Source organism: Dermacentor andersoni, chromosome 10 (assembly GCF_023375885.2).
Source record: "Dermacentor andersoni chromosome 10, qqDerAnde1_hic_scaffold, whole genome shotgun sequence".
NCBI classification, from domain to species: domain Eukaryota; kingdom Metazoa; phylum Arthropoda; class Arachnida; order Ixodida; family Ixodidae; genus Dermacentor; species Dermacentor andersoni.
The window spans coordinates 84,954,220-84,974,480 of NC_092823.1; the positions used below are offsets into that span (position 1 = coordinate 84,954,220).

General features: G+C 45.0%; 1 protein-coding gene across 2 annotated transcripts in view; it reads right to left on the reverse strand.

Annotated features, from left to right (window-relative positions):
* Positions 1-268: 268 nt before the first annotated feature.
* The window catches only part of LOC129380712 (uncharacterized), a 44,981-nt gene continuing 24,988 nt past the window's right edge, over positions 269-20,261 (reverse strand). For both annotated transcript variants that reach the window (XM_072284918.1, XM_072284917.1), the window contains one exon: positions 269-6,969. In XM_072284918.1, coding sequence (XP_072141019.1) covers positions 6,617-6,969 — 353 coding nt within the window. In that variant the 3' untranslated portion in view covers positions 269-6,616. The remainder of the gene's footprint in view (positions 6,970-20,261) is intronic.

Sequence of the window (20,261 nt, forward strand, 5' to 3'; positions counted from 1 at the left end):
AGTTACTACAAGTTTTTCAGCCACATTATAATTGCACATATTACTACCTCACCACACAAAGCACCATCTAACTTTTACAGATGTAAATCAAAACACCTTCAATTTTGTACTCGATATACCCCTTCCACTGGTTAACACTTTTTACAGTAATTGTTGTGCCTATTAAATATTTTTTTCCATGTTTACTGGCTCTAGTATTACGCTGCTTTCTTGTATTAATGTATAGCTGCTGTGAATTTAGGTTTTCTAAACAATACAACAAGGCAAGCAGGCGCCAACCACAAAATTTTAATAGCTTTACCAAATTACAAATGTGGAAAACACAATAAACAAGCAAATGAGAACAGCACAGATAAAAGTAAATGCAACATAACAAATATGTCCAATGATCACAAACACATGCACAAACTTCTTGATAGGCTTTTGCGACGTGTCAAAGTTTCTAAGGGCTATTGCCTTAAACACCCACAAAGAAGCATAAGCTGCAGTAGTGAATTCACGATGTCCCTACAAATGCCTCATTAGCAATACATAAGCAGTTTCTGGTTGGGCTTATTGACTTCGGAACATTTCTTCACAAAAGAAAGCAAGAAAAAACTAAGACTGGAGACAATGCAGCCCTCCGACAGCTTCCCGTCTTTTCTGCAGTCAAACTCAAAGGCTACTTGTAAACAGCATTATGTTAAGACTCGTGGAAAGTGTAAAAGTAGTTATAGATTCAATGCAACCATTCTTATGAAATTCTTATGTTCGCATTAGCTCCGTTGAGGTTCGCTTGTGCAATGACGTGGCAGCCAATGGGAATTTACCCACTGTTTAGCTGCTACAGATGACAGACGCCTGCTTTTTTGCTCAATGAGCCATTTTATGATTTTGCATTTAAAAAATTTTGATACAATAATAAAACAAAAAGATTCGGCAGAAACAGTTGGAGATGGCTTTTAAATCAAGCAGTACATTCCTGGTGTACTCTGCTGAGTTTTACACTGATACCGAGTAAGGCACAAAGATGAAATGCCTACAGATCGATATGTCACATCTTGAAACCAATGTCTCTGCCAGTATAAGTTGGTGCCGAGTCACTCGGCAAAGATGCCAAGTGAGGCGACAATCTTAAACAGCAAGCTCTAGACATGTCAGGTTTCCACACTGGAATCACTCATGGCCCATCCTCAGCATTCCCTCTTGTCACCTGCCTTTACAAAGTATGTGAACACTGGCTGCATGGTTGAGCCACTGTGCTGCCATCATCACCACCTGGGCCTGGCTAAAGCGCGTAGCCTGGGGCCTGAGAGGAAGCTGGCAGTCGACCTGGGGCTTTGAACAGTAAAAGTTGTCTCCTGAATGGCTCTTCCACCCTGTGTCATCTCTGCGAGCCTCAGCTGGCCACTGGCTCTGAAGCTACGGGCCTGAGCCCACAATACAACAAACAAATTAAATGTCAACCAAGATGTTAAAATTATTTAAATCTTTACATTCTGGCCCCACATAGGATTGTTACTCACAATCTAAACGCAGTGAGCACTGGTCTATCAATTACATAGATGGCGGAACCAAGTCACATGCTTTCCAGGCTAAGCTGTAATTCTCGAGGACCAGAGAAGGCAGGAAAACAACTCGTCAGGTAAACATAGCAACGGACCCCAGTAATTTTGGCTTGGCCACTCTGTATGGCCCAGCCAACACGACTTTGCCCATACACTTTGCGAAAGTTGATAAAGCCGAGAGTGTGAAGAAATCTTCTTTGCTGGGACGAGTTGCAAAGAAAATAAAACAGACGGCAACTGCAATGAAGAAATTGTATCAAGAACTTGACATTCGAGCAGCACGCGGGCGACTTGAACCTTTAAAGGGACACTAAAGCAAAACAATAAATCAGTTTAGACTAATAAAGCATTGTTTGAGAACCCTGCAGGCAGTCATTTAAAAATAACAGATTCATTATTAGATGAGAAAATGAAGGTCAAAGTATCAGTATTTGAATTTCGCGCCGTAACCCCAATGCCGGTACGTCAGTGTGACATCAGGGATTCCAAACTACGTTTTCGCATTTGGGCTGCATTGGATGAGTAAAGGTTCCCAAAACTTGCTATGTTTAATATTCGGTTCCTTTAGAACACAATGTAGTCAATCTGTACCGCTGTATAAGTAGGCCCTAGAAGAAGCCATCAAAATCCATGACATCACAGCGACCAGATGCGGAAGGTTCGAGGAGGCGTCACTGCCAGTCTTTTGTTCTTGTGCTTTTTCTGGCTCACCAAGTGTTTTAATGCGGTAAGAGTGGTGTTTTCAGTGTCATAGAAAGGTAATTCACTGATGCAGACGACATCATCATTCTCTTTAGTGAACCTTTAATTATTTCTCTATCTGGGCCAGTGTCTGTTTTGTTTGCTTAATAATTCTTCTTGACCAAACGACATTTTCATCAGAATTTCGACTTTACGTTGGCGCTGCGACATCGATCAATGAAACGCAAGCCAACGAAACCGGTAGAAATGCTCGTGCCAAGATCTGATATGCCTAGCCTTCAACATTTCTGCCTGTCACGTCACATGGCATGGACACTGCCCGACACAATGTCAGCCACTGCTGGCAGAAGCACTGAAGGTGCATGCTACATTCCACTCGCTGACGACATCGGTGCTTGTGCCAACGTGTGACCCTCGGCTCCTCGAATGCCTCGAATGCCTTTCCTCCTTTGATAGACATTGAATTAATGAGGCTTCAAAGTACTGGTGTCCATCTTTTCAGGACTAGAAACACGGTCAATCCAAATTAGGGGAATTAAACAAAGAAGGCTTTAAAGACACACTACAAAGAAAACGAAGTGGAGCTGTACTAGTATGAGGGTTGTAACAAATGTAATGCAAAAGTTGGCACAACTGTTTTTTTCATTGACCTATGTTTTTCATATACTACATGCTCGCAGAATATCTCTTTTAAATACAAAGATACCCCTCAATATAGTCTCCATCACAAGAGATGCATTTGTGTCAATGTTGAACTTAATGCTCGAATGGTCTTTAAAGAATGCAAGTGTGCACGAATCAATTCATATGCTCGCTGACAATTTGTCACTGGTCACAGTTGATGGTGTCCCACCGCGCGGTTTGTCTTTAACACTCATTTACTCTTTAAACTTTTTCATGCATCTCTACACGTTACTCTTCTCAACAGTGTCACCTCCCTAAACATTCAGTAGCGTTCGGTGAATGTCTAAATGGCCTGCAACCTTGCTTGCTCAAAAACTCAATGATGGCCCCCTCACTTCTGCTTGGAATCCATTAGTTACCTGCAATGAAAAAGAAAGGTTACTATGGGATATTATAGAGGAACATTTACTTTACAAACAGGTAGAATATGAAAAACATCAGTTAATGAAAAATATATGTGAACTTAGCATTACTTTTGGCACAACCCTCGTACATTATTACCCTTTCGCAATACAAAAGCCACTCTTACTGTGAGAAGATTCTTGGTAAACCGGAGAAGATGCAATAACGAAAAACCGGTTTCGCCGCCAAGTTGACATTAACGCACCATCTCACCTTCACGTCGTATGATGGTGTCTGCGTGGACCTAGTTAATTCTTTATAATTAAGATGGACTACATTGTATACGCAAGAGGCAACAGCTGAACTTAAGAAGTTTTGAAAGCTTTTATCAAGCCACGTTCGAAAAATGAGAAAATACCTTAAAATCCACTATGTTATACAGACGTACCTGCACTAAGGTTATCCACCGCAAATTAAAAAAAAAGAAACATGGACTTGACATCCACTCTTTCTTATAACAACTTATTACAGCAAAATTTATGAATGTATAGTTTTAAATATATAGTTTATAGAAAATGCTACCAGTATTAATTTGGTGCTTCACTTTAGTGTCCCTTTAATTTTATTGATGCAATACAGTCTTCGGTACACTTTAAGCATACAAACGGTTGTGCTCAATCACCTGTTTTCTATAGCACCTGTAGCAATATTTACAGTATTGTCGTGCATGAACCTTGTAAAAATTGCCAAGAATCAGTAAGCCTCTTGCAACATTTTTACAGCTGTTGAGCTATTTCATGCCACTCGTAGGAGCATGCAGTGAAATCTGTCTCGCAGTGTGGACAGTGTTCAGTAAAATGACGAGCAGAAAAGAAAAGTGTGGAACGCAAGTGCACAACAGGAAACAAAGTCACATAAGTACATGCTGTGTTAATCACAGCATTCTGGCTACAGTGCTATGCAAAGCACGATGCTTTCACTGGCGCATTCCAGTTCAGCTTGCTCAATACAATCATAACACGCTTGCAGGAGCACTGTCATCACACGTTTGCCATAACACTGGTGAAGTAACTGATACCCTAAACACTTTTCATGACCAATATATGGTTTGGCAATAAAAACCAAGTAGTACACAATATTGGAATCGTAACAAGAAATGAGTCCACAGGAACGGCAAGTGACCAACAGCGACCAAACAAGCAATGTCGCTGGATTCGTTTCGACACGGGGACCTGTCAGGGCAGCAACTCTTTGTCCCCTTGGCAAGTCCCCTAGTAGAAACGTAAACTCTGGCGACATTCACTGTTCAACCATTGTTGAGCCCTACGATACCGAGTTGCATCAGTGCATGTTGCGAGTTTACCTTGGCTGTCACCTCAGTCCCAACACACAGGGAATTCGGATTAACAAGCTCACACCACCTTCGCTTCATAGCAAGCGTGCATGGAACAACTGACAAGCCAATCAAGAGTACAAGGGGCGAAATTTATGCCACCTAGCCTCTGCCATGCTGTCTCAAGGGATCTAAAGAATACATTGTTGCGCCATAAAAGGAAAATAAAGACTTGGGAAGGAAAAGTACGAAACGTATGTATTCTTTAGATCTAAACCAACTTGCCCAGCAATAAGTTCTACTGTCTCAAGGAAATCTTTAGAGCTGTTGAACAGAGAAGTGATCCACTGCGCTTGCCGTCCCAGTTACACAAGACAACCGAAACCTAGAAACGATGGAGGAAAGAAAAACTTGGAAGAAAGCACCACATGACAATTCTGAAGCGTGGTCATCACAAAATTTTGCATAGCGCTAACTGAAATTCTTTAAGAAAATTTCACTTAAATACAGCTTAGCAAGTGCAATAGATCTGGCCCAATTCTTTTCCTGAATAACGCTAAAACCTGCCTACGTAGAATATTTAATTATTTCATTAAGGAGGTTTGACCGCACTGTTGCCAGTCTGTGAAAAGCAATAAAAATATGTGCAGAAACCACCACCGATGACATTGAATGGAAGCGAATAAATAAATTCTGCTAGAAAGCTATTTGTTTTATTAAAGGACCGAATCTCTCGACTGCATAGATTTGTTACAGTGAGAATACTTAGGTTGCTGTTTCATTGCACGGTTCCACAGAGAACAAAGCTGTTAACCAGCACATCTCTAGCGGTAGCATACGTGGCTTTACATATAAGCCAGTTCGTCATATGTGTGTTGCCTCCAGCGGCGCAAGCACCCGTGCAGAATGCGACTGCCCATCCTCCTCTTTCGCAGCTGCCGCAGGAGAGAGGGTGATGGGAAGAGAGGAAGACTGTCTTCGGCAAGTGCCCCACTACAGTGTCTAAACTTTCTGACTGCACAAAACTTGTGTGCAACAGCACGCGTGTCTCCCAATGCTAGTTGCTGTTCGGAAGCAAATGTGGCCCGCAACTCGGTTACGTGAGAGTATGTGCGTTTGCACTGGCACCTATGTGTTGGCGGAGAAAGTCTGACCACCATCCGCCGTCTGTGAAAACAGGCAAAAAGTCCAAAGAAACTAAAAGAAACTAAAGAAACAAATAGTTTCTGCACGAATGACTATGCTTGTTTTAAGCATCACATCTCAGCCACGTTGCTGTCCTCACCAGAAGGAAACCGAACAGCTTTTAAGCCTGCTCTATAGTAAACTAAAAGGTCCACAGTCATCTCTTCTCACAGTCTGCTGTGCCACAGCTCAAGAAGGGAAAAGATTAAGCAAATAAAAAAAAAGGAACAAGTGGACGTGACTTGGTGTCCGATGTTGCTGGTGGTTTCTGCACCAAATAACAGACAGTCCTCAGAGATGGGTGATCAGAGAGCTTTATTTGACACTAAGGATGCAACACCCTTATTTTAGGGTGTTTTCCTTGCACTCGAGAGTTAGTGCCACATCGCCTCTAGAAAAATATGATTACTTCGAAATTTCGAAAGGAAAAGTATAATAGATGAGAACAAAAAACATCTGAAGGAGCAATCACAAAGATTAGAGAAGTCCCATGGAGACAAGAAACATTTTAGATTTGCTTCGTTATATCCAATAATTCTTTATATCTGTGTTTGTCATACCCCGGTATGAATGTTAAATAGCAATAGACCACCTGTACAATAGCAAAACAACACTTTTATTTATGTTGTTCTCCTCATAGTACCAGATCACTTTTTAGTAAATTTAGCAGAAAACTTTCCACCCTTAACAAATGAAGTCTTTTTTTTTATGGTAGCAACACATGCTCTGCCATTGGTGGTTGACTAACAAAAAGACACCCATGGGCTCAATTAGAGACTGCAGTTCTGATGACACTTGCAGTCGCAAGCCAAAGTGTGGCCATCTACAGCATTACACTGTCGACATTGGCCGGCCGGGCCTGGCGTCTGCGTCCATCACTGTGCGGGTTGTGCGTGCGCATGTGCACCTTGACGTCGCTACGCTGTGCGAAGGCGGCGGGGCACAGTGGACAAGAGAAGGGCCGCTCGCCAGTGTGCGTGCGCATGTGGCGCGTCACATGCGATCTGTGCGCGAACCCACGGTTGCACACGTGACACCGAAAGGGCCACTCGCCCGTGTGCAATCGCTCGTGGACCATCAGGCTGGCTCGTTGTCGAGTCGCATACGGGCAGTAGATGCACCGGTACCGCAGGGCCCCTGCTGGCAGAGCCATCTGTGTGGACTCCTGCAGGTAATCTACGTGTGGAAATGAAAGGTCGAGTCAATAATCAAAAGGATGTTAAGAAAAATGAAAACAAGTCGAGCTGTATTAGCTGTGATGCCGAAGGTATCATATAGGCTACACTGAATTTCATTCCTTGAAATGCTGATTTAGAAATGGGAACCTCAATGTGAAGCCCAGACTGGTTCTGATATGCAGAAGTGAAGTTTCCAGCTACGAATAGTTCAACAAACCAAATACCAATGATTATTGTACTATAAAATTAACATAACAAAATAACATTTCATTCTTTTTTTTAGAGTGATGCTTTTTTTGAGCACCATTAAACAAGTTCACATGTTGACATCATCGTATTCATCGCTGGCTGCCTCTGTGAGAACTCTACTGTGAGAACTCTACTCTAGCCACAAGAATGGTTTGCTTCTAATGCTATGCGTGGTTCCACCAATTCCTACATATTGTAACGAACAGTTAAGGGAGTTCAGACACAACTATTTATTATGGGTTAACTTGTGCCCCAGGGGTAAATAAAAAGGACTGCCACGTTCTAAACAGGAGATCAGGAATGTCTTCTCTCTCGAGCGTCGCTTCACCTCTTTTTCTTGTACACGCTGACAATGGCCACCTACGATGCGAGTGCGTGCGGCAAAAACATGTGCCATTATTTCGTCTTTTTCTCCAATACGCCATTGTCCTATTTGGGGGGGGGGGGGCGAACCTACACGCATTGTTTAAAGATGTGTCTGCTTTGTATCATTATCCCCCCCCCCCCCTCCAAAACGCATCGAAAGCGACGAAATTGTTCACAAGCTGTTGTCCATACTAAACTGGTATATGGCACAGAATAGATGTTCGGTAGAACATTCACTGCCTGTCATAATATGGCTTCAGTCTAACCACATGTACAGTTTCTGTGTGACGCTGGCATTGTGATGAGCTCACTTGTCCTTCTGGCGTAACTTCGTAGTTCAAGGAACTGATGCGGCGAAGCACTCGGTAAGGGCCGAAATAACAGCGAAAAAGCTTTTCGGACAGGCTGCGCGTCCGCACGGGAGTCCACACCCATACTCTGTCGCTTGGTGCATACTCGACTTCCCTTCGCCGCAGGTTGTATCGGTCCACGTCGATGCGCTGCCTTTGTTGAATGCGATGGCACTCCAACCGACATGCTTCTTTGGCCCTCTGTGTAAAGTCGCTGAACTTTGGCAGCAGTGGCGGCGGAGCCGACATATTTACTTACGTTGATTGTCCTACACACAGGTTTTGCCTGCCTCGAGCCGCAACGACGTCGACTGCCACTTGGGGACTTCACGGCTGCGTCTGCGCGGGATTGTTCCCGTTTTGCCACATCATACCGTCTTCGGTTGGGTGGCATACGCGCTTACAGCTGACGTAGCTTTCCGAGTGGAATCAGCGCCCCCTGACCTTCAACTGGCACTGCCCCTGGCTATAAAGGACCTGCATCGTCTACCTGACCGGCACTTTGGCAGCAGTGGCGGCGGAGCCGACATATTTACTTACGTTGATTGTCCTACACACAGGTTTTGCCTGCCTCGAGCCGCAACGACGTCGACTGCCACTTGGGGACTTCACGGCTGCGTCTGCGCGGGATTGTTCCCGTTTTGCCACATCATACCGTCTTCAGTTGGGTGGCATACGCGCTTACAGCTGACGTAGCTTTCCGAGTGGAATCAGCGCCCCCTGACCTTCAACTGGCACTGCCCCTGGCTATAAAGGACCTGCATCGTCTACCTGACCGGCACTTTGGCAGCAGTGGCAGCGGAGCCAACATATTTACTTACGTTGATTGTCCTACGCACAGGTTTTGCCTGCCTCGAGCCGCAACGACGTCGACTGCCACTTGGGGACTTCACGGCTGCGTCTGCGCGGGATTGTTCCCGTTTTGCCACATCATACCGTCTTCAGTTGGGTGGCATACACGCTTACAGCTGACGTAGCTTTCCGAGTGGAATCAGCGCCCCCTGACCTTCAACTGGCACTGCCCCTGGCTATAAAGGACCTGCATCGTCTACCTGACCGGCACTTTGGCAGCAGTGGTGGCGGAGCCGACATATTTACTTACGTTGATTGTCCTACACACAGGTTTTGCCTGCCTCGAGCCGCAACGACGTCGACTGCCACTTGGGGACTTCACGGCTGCGTCTGCGCGGGATTGTTCCCGTTTTGCCACATCATACCGTCTTCAGTTGGGTGGCATACGCGCTTACAGCTGACGTAGCTTTCCGAGTGGAATCAGCGCCCCCTGACCTTCAACTGGCACTGCCCCTGGCTATAAAGGACCTGCATCGTCTACCTGACCGGCACTTTGGCAGCAGTGGCGGCGGAGCCGACATATTTACTTACGTTGATTGTCCTACACACAGGTTTGTGTGCAATCTTTTATATTTCCTTTTCTTACTTACTCCGTCACTGCTGCCAAACGTGAAGTGTAAATGTCCGGTACTAGGGTGATGCCTGAACTAACCAGGTTCCTAAAAGACATTCGGCAAGAAATGCGTGACATGCGGAGCGCTATTGAAAAAGAACTCCGAAAGGAATTCAAAGATATGAAACATTCCATTGATTTCTTCAGCACCCAGTTTGACGCAATGACGACACGGTGTGCTGCAATTGAAAAAGAAAACGCTTCCATAAAAAAGGAAAACGCTGCTTTGACAGCCAAATGTCAGGAACTTGTAGGGCAAGTGTCTGTCCTTGAGGAGAGGGTGACAACCCAGGAACAATACTCTAGAAACAGAAACGTTGAAATTAAAGGTGTGCCATTCACTGAAAATGAAAATCTTTTTGCAGTAGTAGCAAAGCTCGGCAGCCTGGTCAATGAGCCTATCTGTGACGCAGACGTCGATGTTTGTCACCGTGTGCCGCGGAAAGACGGTGGCTGTCCGAATATTGTCATTCAGTTTCGTTCGCGTTCAAAGCATGATGGGCTCATTGAAAAGGCGCGAAAGAAGCGTATATCCGCCACTGAATTCGGTCAATCTGGTCATGCTTCTATTTTCGTAAATGAGCACCTGTGCCCAACACTAAAGAAGCTTCTTGGGCAAGTTGTTGCGCGGAAGAAAGACAAACAGTGGAAGTACGCGTGGACTCGGGATGGTAGAATTTTCGCGCGGAAAACTGACACGTCATGGGCACTACGCATATCTGCAGTTCAAGACCTTGATAAAATGGAGTAAGCACTTGCTAGTGTGCATCGGACGTCGTCCTTACTGCAGCAGTTAAACATGGCTGAAAGACTGTTCACACCAACTGACGTTGGTAAAATATTTTCTAAGAGAAGTAAGTGCACGTCCTTTTTACATTTAAACACGCAATCTGCACGCAATAAGGACGATGATCTCAACGCATTGCTGTCTTCTTTTGGTTTTTTATTTGACATTGTCATGCTGTGCGAAACATGGTATCGCAACGAAGAAGTGTTGCAAATATCAGACTATGTCTCTTATTATCTGAATCGCTGCAATAAAAAAGGCGCCGGTGTCCTGTTGCTTACAAGGACTAACTTGCATTGCGAATTGTTGAAAGACTTTACTCAAGTTACTGCTGACTTTGAAATTTTGACTGTTCTTCATGGTCGCAGCATTTTTTCTGTGGTATATCGCCCACCGGGAGGGAATGTGGTTAATTTTCTTAACTACATCGACAACCTGCTATCCTGGGTTAACGATAACAACTACAGTTTAGTTTTGGGTGGTGATATTAATATTAACATGTTACACGATAGCCCACTTCGCAGAGACACATTGCGGGTACTTGAATCAAATGCTTGCATTAATACAATTACTGCTCCTACTCGTGTTCAAGGTGACAGCCAAAGTTTACTCGATGTTTTCATTACGAATTTTGACACAGAAAACATTGAATCGGGCGTAATCACTGCTCACGTCAGTGACCACTTGCCTATCTTTCTACTTGTTAATTCACCTGTGTTGCCCTCGCGTCTTTCTAAAGATCAACACTTCACATTTCAGGATATTAACCCATTCACACTTGAGAAATTTCGCAACGAAATATTGCGCATAAACTGGCAAGACGTGTATAACGAAAAAGACTGTGACAAAGCGTACGAGTTTATTTTATCATTTTTTTCAGAGCGCTTACAGAAAGTCGTTTAAACGCAAAACAAAAAAAGCCAGAAAAGCAAGGAAACCTTGGATTACTGACAGTACGTTGAAGTTGATCAAACAAAAAGATGCTCTTTTCAAGCAATTCCTAGGCACAAGGGATGCAACAGATTTAGCAGAGTTCAAAAAATTCCGCAATAAAGTTAATGGTACTCTAAGGGCAGCAAAAGCGCAATATTTCGAGAAATTATTTAATCAAGAAACGATAATGCGAACTGATATCACCTGGAAAAAACTAAACAGCTTACTTCGTGTAAACAATCAGCCAGAGAATGCAGAAGAGTTAGAAATAAATAATCAGCCGACATCAGGCACGGCATTGGCTGACGCTTTTAACAATCACTTTGTATCGCTGGTGAATAGTTCCTACGATCCTCGTTGCACAGAATACGTAAAACCAAAAGTCGTCGAAAGTGCATTCCTAAGCCCCACTAACACTCATGAAATCTACAGCACGTTTCTCAGCCTTCGAAATAGCAAAAGTTGCGATATCGATGATTTGCAGATTCGCCCAGCTAAGCATGTTCTAGACCTAATCTGTCCTGTCTTAGAGCACGTGTACAATCTTTCATTGGCAAATGGTATATTTCCTCGGCGCATGCAAATAGCGAAGGTAACAGCACTTTTCAAATCTGGCGACAGAAACGACCTCTCAAATTATAGGCCGATATCGATCCTGCCTATTTTTTCTAAATATCTTGAGAAATTGATTAATACCAGAGTAACCTCTTTTTGTAAAAAGCACAATGTAATTACAGATTACCAGTATGGGTTTAGAAAAGGTTGTTCAACAGAAATAGCTTTACTGATGCAAAAAGAGATAATTTTACGAGGCTTTGAAGACAATTTACTTACTCTCAGTGTCTTTATTGATTTTTCGAAGGCTTTTGACACCCTTAATCACGACACTCTACTAACAAAACCTGACATTTATGGCTTTAGGGGAACTTTCCTGAACTTAATTAGAAGTTATTTGCAGTACAGGTATCAGACCGTTGTCGTAGGTAACTGTTCAAAAAATTTGCCTATATTCGCTGGAGTTCCTCAAGGAAGCATACTAGGAACACTATTGTTTAACCTGTATATAAATGACATAACTAATATCAATACCAACGCCCAATTTGTTATCTATGCCGACGACACTAGTTTGTTCATAACTTCTAAGGACGTGAAAGAATTACTATGTGTTGCTAATGATACACTAGCCCAAATAAACAAGTGGAGCTTATTCAACTCATTAACTCTTAATACTACCAAAACAAAAGGCGTGCTTTTCCAGCCAAAAAACAAGAGGCACAGTATTGACGGACATCTAAAAATAGGCACATCTTTCATAGACATAGTACCATCAGTTAAAAGCTTAGGTGTCATATTCCAAGAGAATATGCTGTGGAATGACCACGTCAACATTATTGCTAACAAACTTGCACGTGTTGTTGGAATACTAATAAGATTACGCTTCCTTTTACCATTAAGAGTGAAGCTCCTACTTTATAATTCTCTTTTCTTATCTCATGTTAACTATTGTCACCTCGTATGGGGCAACACGACTAGCAGTAACATCAACATTCTATATTTATTGCAAAAGAAAGCCATCCGTGCAATTTCAAACTCTTCATTCGATGCGCATACTGATCCTCTTTTTTGTCAATTAGATATAGCGCCGATAAAATCGGTCTACAATACAATTTTGCTGAAACGCTTTTTTACAGAAAGAAAAGGTAGCACTCATTTTCTTGTGCACTTGTCAAGGCTAACACTAAATACAAGCAGTTTCAGTACACGTCACAGAGAAACTTGGCATATTCCGCACTCAAGAACTAACTACGGGAATCAAATGCTGCGCCATGAACTACCATCTCTACTTAACTCTTTTCATTAATCACCCTACTTATTATCATTTCAATTGGGTGGCCAAACTTGCCACTCATATTGGCATTCACGTGAATGCTTAGTGTTTTGTTCTGATGTATACGTGTTCTAAGCTGTAATTGCACAGTGACCTATTTAGTTTTGTATTTCTGTGAATGTTACCCGTAAATGAAAAGGGATTCATAATGTCTGCATTTTGTTGTTTTCCTGTTCGTGTTTTTTGTAACTTGTATGACAATACTATATCTGCATTCATGTCAATTTTATCGCCGCAGTGCGAAGTAACTTTGTATAAATAGTCCCATTTATCCACATATTGTTTATATTTTTTATTGTTCATCTTGTACTTGTGCACGCATTGCTACGTGATGCCAAAGAAACCAATAAGGGACACAGACCTAGTCAAGCCGATTTTATGGCTTTCTGTCTGTGCCCCTGCTATCTGTACGTTGTATAGATACAAATAAAGTTCAAAGTTCATGTCAGGGTTCTGTTCTGTACTGTCGTGGACAGGCAGCATTGCATCCAAAGGTGAGGTAACTGTTCGACCAAAAACAAGTTGGATTGGCGTTACTTGAGTGGTCTCTTGCAATGCGGTATTATAAGCGAATGTTGCATATGGTGGATCCACACGACGGACGAAATCCGTCTTTTTCGCGACGGACTGCGCACCACGTGACTACGCGTCACGGATTTGTGCCGTCCGCGCGTCGTCCGCGACCCCCACGGACGGAAAATGCCGAGCTATTTTTCGCATCTGGATTTTGGGGGTCGAATGCTGCGGATTTAGCCTAGCACGCTCTACAGTCTGGCAACAAGCGCGGCTTTGGGATCTTTCTGAAACAGCTTCATCGCTGCTGACACCACTCGTGTCCAATTCGGACAAAACAACAGTCATTGCGGCCAACCGTCGTTTCCTTTCGATCTCCATTTTCATTCAGAGTGAAAACACCTATGACAAAGTCGTTGTTACACCGATGGCGCCATCTAGAGTGAGTAAAAACAAGCAATTATATTAATATACGGCCACTGAGATCCGCCCGGGCCGCCGCAACATCTTCGAGGCCATGTTCAGCCAATACAGCCACTCTAAGCCTACACGTCGAGAATCTGAGTAGCGCTTTCGGAAACAGTGTCCACTCATCACGAATACATTGCTGTCGAAGCTTCTGGACACAAATTTAAACCAAATACAATCCTCAGTTTGAAAGTTACGGGCCACGCAGTGGATGACGACGACTTGACAGGTTCGAGGCGGACGGCAGTCACTTCGGGCGTAGCCGCCATCTTTATTTTTCCGGCGCGGTCGTCTACTCAGTCCGTCCGTCGTCTGGATGCGCTTCGCAGCCGGACGGGTGGTGGAATAAGCGTCCGCGGCACAGATTTGCGCAGAGCCGTCCGTCGTGTGGATACACCAATAGGGTAGTATCTTGTCCCATGTATGGTGCTCTAAGTCTACGTAAATTGACAACATATCGGTCAGCGTCCTGTTCAATCACTCGGTTAGCCCATTTGTTTGAGGGTGATAGGCAGTTGTTTTCCTGTGGCTGGTATGAGTCAGTTTCATAATGGATTGGGTCAAATCGGCTGTGAATGAAGTTCCTAGGTCCGTGATAATAAGTGCAGGGGCACCGTGTCGTAATACTATCTTGGTGACAAAGAATTCAGCCACTTCAACGGCCATTGCACTGATTAGAGAGGATGTCTCAGCATATCGGGTTAGGTAATTCATTGCTACTACAATCCATGGTTTCCCTGATGGCAATGTCGAAAAGGGACCGAGCAAGCCCTTTCCTACTTGTTCGAACGGGGCTCCTGGGGGTTCTATTGGTTGAAGGATGCCTGCGTGTTTTAATGGAGGCGTTTTGCATCTTTGACAATCCCGACACGTTCGTACATAATGCTGTACTGAATTCAATAGCTTTGGCCAGTAGTACTTGGCATGAATTCGAGCGAACGTTCTGCTCACTCCCAGGTGTCCTGCTGATGGATCATCGTGACAAGCTTCCAAGATTTCGGATTGCAAAGCTGAAGGAACGATGAGTAGAAATTTCTCTGTGCTGTGCTCAAAATTTCTTTTGCACAGGACACCATTTCTCATCACATACGATGACAAGCCCCAGCAGAAAACTCGCGGAATATGGACAGGGTGTGCCTCGAGGTGCCTCATGAGTAGGAGCAACTCAGCGTCAGACTGTTGGTGTTTGGCCATCTCAGATGTGGTCACGTCTCCAAGAAACAGAAAGTCGTGTCCATCTTTCACAGGAGCAGATTCGACCGGCGCACGTGATAAACAGTCAGTGTCACTGTGCTTGCGACCTGATTTGTACACAACCGTTATGTCGTATTCCTGCAGCCTCAGACTACATCTAGCAAGTCGTCCAGACGGATCTTCCAGGTTTGCAAGCCAGCACAATGAGTGATGGTTGCCGATTGCTCAGAACAGTCTACCGTATAAGTATGGTCGGAATTTTCCTATGGTCCATATTACTGCAAGGCATTCTTTTTCTGTGACTGAATAGTTGGTTTCAGCCCTCAAAAGAGTATGGCTAGCATATGCAATCACTCTTTCTCCGTTTTGCCACTGCACGAGAACAGCACCGACTCATAAATTGCTGGCGTCTGTGTGGATGTCTGTTTCCGCTTCCTCATCAAAGTGCGCAAGGACCGGGTGGTTTTAAAGTCGCCATTGTAGCTCATTGAATGCATCTTCTTGTTCACTTAGCCAGACGAAAGGCATATCTTCATTCGTTAATCACGTTAACGGCTCAGCAATGTTCGAAAAATGCTTGACGAAATGCCTGCAGTAAGCAGAAAGTCCTAGGAATCACCTAATGGCCTTTTTATCGGTTGGTCTAGGAAACTTTTCTACTGCTGCGGTCTTCTCAGGGTCAGGACGGATGCCATCGGAGCTAATCACATGGCAGAGGAAAAGGAGCTCATGGAAGCCGAGGTGACATTTTTGTGGCTTTATTGTCAGCCCTGCTGAACGAATAGCTTTGAGCACAGTCCTTAGTCATTCCACATGCTGAACAAAGGTGGTAGAAAAAATACATCAAGATAAACCAGACAGGACTGCCACTTTAACCCTGAGAGCAGGAGTTCAGACATATTTATTGTGGGCTAACTTGTGCCCTGGGGGAAAATAAAAAGGACTGCCGTGTTCTAAACAGGAGATCAGGAATGTCTTCTCTCTCGAGTGTTGCTTCACCTCTTCTTGTACACGACGACAACGGCCACCAACAATGCGAGTGCCTGCGGCGAAAACGCGTGCCATTATTTCGTTGTCTTTTTCTCTAATACACCGTTGTCCTCTTATGAACGGGGGGGAGGGAGGGGCGGGCACCCGAACCTGCGCGCGTTGTTTAAAGATGTTTCTGCCTTGTATCAATGTAACCCGCATATAATAGGAGATTTTTTTCCTATTTTTAGCATCCCAAATTTTCGCCTCGTGCTATATGCAGATCCGAACAAAAATTTCAGTGAGAAATTTGGGATAGAAGTTTTGGTTTTGTTATTGCTGCGTGGCCACGGCTTGGCTTCCTTATTGCTGCGTGGCTATGGCTTGGTTTTGTTATTGCTGCGTGACTACAGCATCGTTTCTTTATTGTTGAGTGCCCACCCTGGTGGCACACATGCAAACGACGCTTTGCGAAGTGCATCTTTTTTATTCCGCATTGAAGGACCAAGATGTCCACACCCCGAAAACAGTAAGCGGCTGCTTTCAAGAGAAAGGTTATTTTATCCGCACAGGACATCCGCAACAGTACGGCCGGGAGGCAGTTTGGCGTCAACGAGGGAAGCATTCGCGGATGACGTCAACAGAAGGAAGCCTTCTTTGCGTGCAGCAGAATGCGAAGAAGCTTTCGCGGCCAGAAGAATGGGACATTCCTGGAACTCGAACTTGTCCTGATGGAGTTTGTACGCCAACAGCGAGCTGTGCATCTAGCTGTGAGTGTGGAGCTTATGCAGGCAGAAGCTAAGGAGCTTGCAAGAGAATAAGGGCTACCGAGCTCTGCCTTCAAAGCGAGCAAGCACTGGATTTATTGCTACATGTGCTGTGCTGGATTTTCCTTACAACGCTGAACTTCGATTTCTCAAAAGCTGCCAGAATCGTTCGAAGAGCTGCTTGTGGCTTTATAGCGCCACATTATTTCGCTGCGCAAGTCCAAGAACTTCCATATAGGGCAAATCGGCAATGCTGACCGAATGCTGGTTTATCTGGACATGCCATTGCCCCTCACAGTGCACGAAAAGGGCTCTAAACAAGCTTATGTCCGCTCCACTGACAACGAGAAAACGCGAGTTACCGTCGTGTTGTCATGCACGGCAAACAGGCGCAAGCTCCCGCCTTATGTCATCTTCAAGCGCAAGTCAGTGTCTAAAGGTGAGGAGCTGCCAAGAAATGTGGTCGTGAGATGCCATAAGAAAGGCTGGATGAATAACAAACTTGAGCTTGACTGGATAAAGTCCGTCTGGTGTAGGCGGCCCAGCGCACTGTTGTCCTTACCGTCCATCCTCGTGCTGGATGCATTTCGTTGCCATTTGGCTGACTCAGTGAAGAGGTTGCTGCGCGAACCTGGCACTGAATTTGTTATCCCAGGTGGGATGACGTCTCAGCTGCAGCCTTTAGATGTGTGTGCGAACAAGCCATTCAAGGACACGGTCAAGCGGTGTTACGCAGACTCGATGCGCTCAGGTGAGCCTGCAGTGACGCTGACCGGGCAGCTGAAGCAGGTTTCGCCAATCACGCTATGCAAGTGGATTGTGGACACATGAGCCTGCATACCAAAGGACCTTGTGAGTCGTGCATTCAAGAAGTGCGGCATCTCGAATGCACTCGACGGCACAGAGGATGAGTACCTCTGGGAAGATATGTCCGACAAGGGACTATCCGAAGAGAGCGCAGCTGAGGAAGACAGTGATTGAAGTGCGGAGTGCAATTTAAATAAATGCTTTCCTCGAGTTTTTCTAATTCGTATTATACGTGAATAAAACTGTTTTTTTCTATTTCGCGTCCCAAAATTTTCACCTCATACCACATGTGGGTTCGTATTATACGCAAGTTTTTACTGTATATTTTTTAGCTGGGCCTGCTCAATCAGGCAGAAGCCTGATTCCGCCGATTTCACTGCTCGCACACTATCAGCATGCTGGGTGTGTCCTCATTGTCTTTTGTGACTGGGCCATTATGACACGTAGTAGTGTGCTACAGGGCCACCCCCTTCTAGCGAGGAAGCCATGAACTGGACGAATGGTGAAGCGCCAATGCCGGTGGTGTGAAAAGCATGCGGCGAGTAGAACTGGGCTGGTCGGGAGGGAATGTGATAGACGTAGTGACTAAAGCATCAGAGTCCAAGTAGGCAGGCTTTAGACGGTCGACGGAGACCATATTTTCCTGGCCATTAATGAGCAATAGAAAGCGTTTAGGTGCACACTTGAGTACTTTGAACGGACCATCATATGGGGACCGTAAGGGAGGATGCACAGCGTTGTGGTGCACACAAACGTGCATGCAGTTCTGAAGGCCAGGATTGAGGGTTACACGCCGGGAAGAACGTCGTTGTTGGGGGCGAATGACAGTCCGCATAATGCTGCGTAGACGCTAGGTGTAGTCTGAAACGTCAGCAGGTATGGTGGGCGAGTGGTTGAAGAATTTGCAAGGGACTCAGAGTGGTGCCAAACGTCACTTCGGCGGCGCTAGTCAAAGAGTCACTTGAAAGAGCGGTGTGGATGCCCAGTATAACAAAAGGAAGGCGCTCGATCCATGATGAAGGAAAAGTCAAAGCCATGAGTGAAGCCTTCAGTTGGTGGTGAAAACATTCCATGATCCCATTGGATATCGGGTGATAAGAGGTAGTCTTGATGTGATTGACGCCGAGTAACGAAGACAGATTGGTGAACAATCATGAGCTGAATTGGCAACCACGGTCAATCGTAATGGTGGAAAGGACACCGAAGCGGCTACTCCAGAGCATGATAAGTGCTCTAGCTATCAACTCCGCCGTTATGTCCACGAGGGGCACTGCTTCAGGTCATTTGGTGAACCTGTCAATGCAGGTTAACAGGTAGCGAGGGTAGAGGAAGAGGGCAAACAATATTGTAATGTAGATTGGAGACGGAGTCTTGCAAAATAGATGCTTCTCTTTATTGCCCCCACAGCCACTAAGCATTATTTTTCAGTGGTTGAGTAGTTTTTCTCAGCCTTGGTGAGACTGCGGCTTGCATAAGCAATGGTACCTTCCACACCAGCTTGCCACTGTACAAGAACAAGACCCGCATTGCTGGCGTCAGTATGAATTTCCGTGTCAGCGTCTTCGTCGAAATGAGCAAGTATTGGGGCCTCTTGCAAACGCTTGTGCAATTCATTGAACAACTGCTGCTGCTCGTCCGCCCAAATGAAAGGCGCATCGTCGCGTGTAAGCTGTGTCAGAGGCTCAGCAATTCTCGAGAATCCCTTGACAAAGAGCCTATAATATGCGCACAAGCCAAGGAAACATTGGACAGCCTTCTTGTCTGTGGGTGGTGAAAACTCAGCAACGGCAGCTAACTTGTCGGGGTCTGGTCAGACACCTTGAGGACCAATGACATGGCCAAGAAATTTGAGCTCTTGAAGCCCGAAGTAGCATTTTTCAGGCTTGATGGTAAGGACGGCAATATGGATCACAGCGAGGACACTCGAGTCGTGTGAGGTGTTCGTCAAACGTGCTCGAGAACACGACGTCGTCGTCCAAGTATACAAGGCAGGTTTGCCATTTGAGTTCAGCACGTACGGTATCCATCATCCGCTGAAAGCTGGCAGGTGCGGAACAGAGACCGAAGGGGAGAACATTGACCTCATAAAGCCCCGCCAGGTGTCACAAACGCCAATTTTTCACGATCCTGTTCATCAGCTTCGATTTGCCAATACCTCGATTTCAGATCCAATGAAGAAAAAAACTTGGCATGTTGTAGACGATCCAATGCTTCGTCAATGTGTGGCAATGGATAAAAATCGCGCTTGGTGACACGGTTCAACTTTCTGTAATCTACACAGAAGTGTAGTTGTTGTCTTTCTTTCTAACTAACACTACAGGGGAGGCCCACGGGCTGGTGGACGGCTGGATCACGTCGTCTTGGAGCATCTCTTTCACCTGATGCTTGATAGCTTCCCTTTCCACTGGAGACACTCTATAAGGATGCTGACGAACAGGACGTGCGGACTCGTCCGTAATAATGCGGTGCTTTGTGATGGACGTGCGCCACACTTTGGATGATGTTGAAAAACAGTCCAGAAATTCATTCACGAG